The 3,725-nt window shown below is 34.0% G+C and overlaps 1 protein-coding gene across 1 annotated transcript; it reads left to right on the top strand.

The window, feature by feature from the left end:
• The first annotated feature begins 1,970 nt into the window (after positions 1 to 1,970).
• Positions 1,971 to 3,386, top strand: LOC132039671 (disease resistance protein Roq1-like). Its single transcript, XM_059430171.1, has 2 exons — positions 1,971 to 2,635; positions 2,742 to 3,386. Exons 1-2 carry the CDS (start codon positions 2,018 to 2,020, stop codon positions 3,057 to 3,059), a joined length of 936 nt encoding a protein of 311 aa, XP_059286154.1. The 5' UTR covers positions 1,971 to 2,017; the 3' UTR covers positions 3,060 to 3,386.
• The last annotated feature ends 339 nt before the right edge of the window (positions 3,387 to 3,725 follow it).

The raw sequence follows: 3,725 nt of genomic DNA, 5'->3' as shown, positions 1-3,725 counted from the left end.
CTTAAACAATACTTCAAATTATGGAACCACTGATTGCTTAACCAATTTTTCTGTTGCTATATATATACATGTATATAACCCCACTACGAACCCATATATCAACGTCTAAGACTAAAGACTTAAGTTATCTACAATATGAAAGGATATATAATATTAGAAATAACACAGCTTCCTCAATCCAGAATGTCTTTCTTTCCTTCCTTTTACTTTACTTTTGATTCCCTTTTCATTTGTTTTCTTCTTTTTTTTCCAACTTTAGCTTTTTTTCCCTTTTTTTGACCAATGGTTTAAATTTTTCTGAGTATAATGGAAAAGGTACGTACATTGACTAGGAATAGTGAAAAGGTAATTTTACTTTTTTAAAGCACCACAAAAACCCCAAATTTTCAGTTTTCTAAACCTGAAAAGTGAGAATTTGGCTTTAGTTTTAAAATATTCTTCAACAATGTCTCACGCTTTTTTTTCCCAAAGTTTGAAAGGCTGATGTTTTTTTGGGTTTTAGAGGTAAGCAAGTAGAAAAATTTGTGGGGAAAAATCATAATTTTCCGGGAAAAAAGGGGAACCCACACTTTAAAAGATGAGGGGGTTTAAAAACGGAAAATGTTTAGTAAATTTTTTAAAACCCCTAGGGAGGCTAGATTTGCGGTCGTGATTTTTTCCAATAAATATGCACCCCCTGGGAAGATGGTGCTTAGGGGGCTTGCCCCACTCAAAAAATTTGAAATGAATTAAAAGGGTTGTGTTTCCCGGTCTTCATGATGTCGACCCCGTGGATTGCGCCATCAAAACCCCCCTTTTTCGTAAATCCTTTTCCAAGCATGAGAAAAATACAAAGATGATTTGGAGAAGGAAAAAAGTGGGGGGATGCATTTGCGGAGGCGGGGAAAATATCGGGGTATCTTTTAAAAAAATTTCAAGAAAAACGTTTTTTTTTTTTTTTTTTTTTTTTTTTTTTTTTTTGGAGTTTCTCGTTATAAAAGGGAAAAAAAGGCCCAAAATTTTTTAGCTCCCCTCCCCATTTTATTTTCCGTCTTGTCCCAATTCACGTTATCCCACTTTTTTTTAGTTTGTAAAAACTTTTTGTCATTTTATTTTAAAAATTTTTAATTTAAAAAATTTCCCTTTTTCCCAATAATAAAATAATTTTGCCCCCCAAATTCGGTTTATTTTGGCCTAAAGTTTTAAAAATCTTTTTCTTTTTTAACTAAATTTTTCATTTAAAATATATCCTAAATTGAAACGGGGGGAGTATCATCATCCCCCCAAAAAAGGGGGGAAAGGGAGGCCGTAAAAAGGGAAAAACGGGGGCGTATCGGTAGTGGTTTACTTATAATTGAATTTACATCAAGGGGCGGAAGGTAGGGCCATTTTGATGTTTAATTAGTTTTAAAAAATGAAATTTTTTTAAAATTCTTAGTTGTTTTAAAAAAAAAAAAAAAAAAAAAAAACATTTTGGGGCATTATTATGTGTTTGTTTTAGACATTAGTTTGTGACAACTCTTTCTTTTTATTTTCTGCTTAATTGATTCTCGGCATTCTTTTCACCGTACTATGTGATTATATGCATCGCATCAAGCCTAACAGATAAACATATTTCTTAAGTCGCTTCAAGTTATTTCACCTTTCCCCGAAAGCTAGTGTATGAAATCTCAAAATGGTAAAATAACCTCTATTGGACAGCTAATCAAACGACGTTTTCGCTCTATCGGGATTTGGGGTACGGGTGGCATAGGCAAGACAAATTGCAAGAGCTCTATATCAAAGAGCACTGCCATCGTATTCGGTGTTCGGCTGCTTTTCGGTGTCAACGTTGTATCGTACAAATGGACTAACATGGCTTGTACAAGTCGTCATTTATAAGCTTCGGGTAAAAATATGACTCTAACTAGCCACCACTAAGGGTGATTATTTTAGAGAATATGCTTCGTAGGAAGAAAGTTTGATTCATTCTCGATGATGTAAACCATCGAGAACAGTTGGGAATTTCTTTTTAGTTGGAGGGCTAGAGTGGTTTGGTATGGGTAGCCGAATTATTTTAACAGCAAGAGACAAACAACTGTTAATCAATCACGTTGGGGATAACGTGTATGAAGTCCAACTATTAACTGAGGATGAAGCTCTTGAATTGTTCAGTAGGCATACTTTTAGAGAAAAATCACCAAAGAAGGATTTAATGAAACTTTCAAGAGAAGTGGTGGAGTATGCTGGTGGACTCCCTTTAGCTCTTAAAGTTTTGGGTTCTTCTTTTTACAAACGAGACAAAGAGCAGTGGAGACACATAATTGATCGGCTGAAGAGAATCCCTCACAATGATATTCTAGGAAAGCTTAGGCTTAGTTTTGATGGACTGGACAAAGATGAGAAGAAAATATTTCTAGATATTGCATTTATATGTATTGCAAGCTTGACTGGATATAGTTTTGATCTTTATGTGGAACTAGTACTTGAGACTTGTGGTTTTAAACTGATAAGAGATTACCTTATCGAAAAATCACTGTTATCCATCAACATACGTAATCGTATCGTGATGCATAATATGATAAGAAATATGGCTGCAAATGTCATAATGGAAGAGTATGCTAATAGCAGAATATGGCTTCCCGAGGAGGTCCGTGACCTTTTAAAAGGAAAGTTGGTAAGCAATATTTAATGTAATTAATAATTTCATGAGCTCTTGGTTTTGTTAATTTTTTTTTTCATTTTTTTCCTTAGCAATTAAATATATTTTTCATCCTTTACAGCTAACAGAAAAGGTGGAAAACCTATGTATCCCAGAAGGTTACAATTTTGAAGATGATCCTGTCAATTATAGCAATATTTTCAGGAGGATGCAAAGCTTACAAGTACTTGTAATTGGTGATGGAACTTTTAGCTCGGAGTGTGATATCACTTATCTTCCTTCCACCTTGCGGTTTATTGAGTGGGAGGGGTATCCTTCAATTTCATTGCCAGAGAACTTTGAACCATCACAGCTCGTTGTGCTTCGCTTAAAGAAAAGTAGGCTTGTCAAACTTGGGCCAATGTCAAAGGTATACTTGCTCTCTCTGTCTCCCCAATAAAACAAAATTTCATTTTTTTTTTTGTTTGCTAGGTTTAATGCACATGAATTAATCACTCCACGATTTAAATGCTACACAAAAGAAGTGCTTTGATATACACAATTATCATAAAAAAAAAATTATTTAGTAATCTCACTTGAAAAGTGAAAAATTAAACAAATCCAAGTGAAAACTTAAACAAATCCAATCTTCGGAAATCATCCAAAATCAGCGGTATCATCTCTCTCTCTCTCTCTCTCCCTCTCCCCCGCAGCTCATACTTCTTTCTTTTCCCAATTAAATCTTCAAAATATATAGGTGGAATCGAACTAAGTTGACATTCACGAAATAAAAAGTTTATCTCTCTCGAGAATGTGCTTTTATTTGAAATATTTTTAATTTTGTTTATTATGTAAAAAAGTTAGATATCAACTGGAATTTGCTGCGAAGTCCTATTCCAAAATAATGAAATAATAATTCCGAGCAAATTGTTAGTATAATTGTATAACTTACTTCTTGCTATTATATATACCTAATAAAGAACTTGCAAGCCCCGGGGGACTCCATCACGGCGTAAGCCCAATAAATATTTAATTTTCGGAAAAAGGCCATAAATGCTTCTAACCTATTGAATTTTGCTCAACAATACCCTGCCTCCATCTATTGGACCAAAAATACCCTCAATGT

This window comes from Lycium ferocissimum, chromosome 12, assembly GCF_029784015.1.
Source record: "Lycium ferocissimum isolate CSIRO_LF1 chromosome 12, AGI_CSIRO_Lferr_CH_V1, whole genome shotgun sequence".
In the NCBI taxonomy this organism is placed as follows: Eukaryota; Viridiplantae; Streptophyta; class Magnoliopsida; order Solanales; family Solanaceae; genus Lycium; species Lycium ferocissimum.
Note: the sequence above shows the minus strand (reverse complement) of the source record. Positions and strands in the feature narration are given on the sequence as shown.

Bases quoted from the DNA above. Each gene is read 5' to 3' on its own strand.
- LOC132039671 (XM_059430171.1), top strand. From the start codon at position 2,018: ATGGGTAGCCGAATTATTTTAACAGCAAGAGACAAACAACTGTTAATC. The intron at 2,636-2,741 runs GTAAGCAATATT...CATCCTTTACAG, and splicing joins ACCTTTTAAAAGGAAAGTTG to CTAACAGAAAAGGTGGAAAA.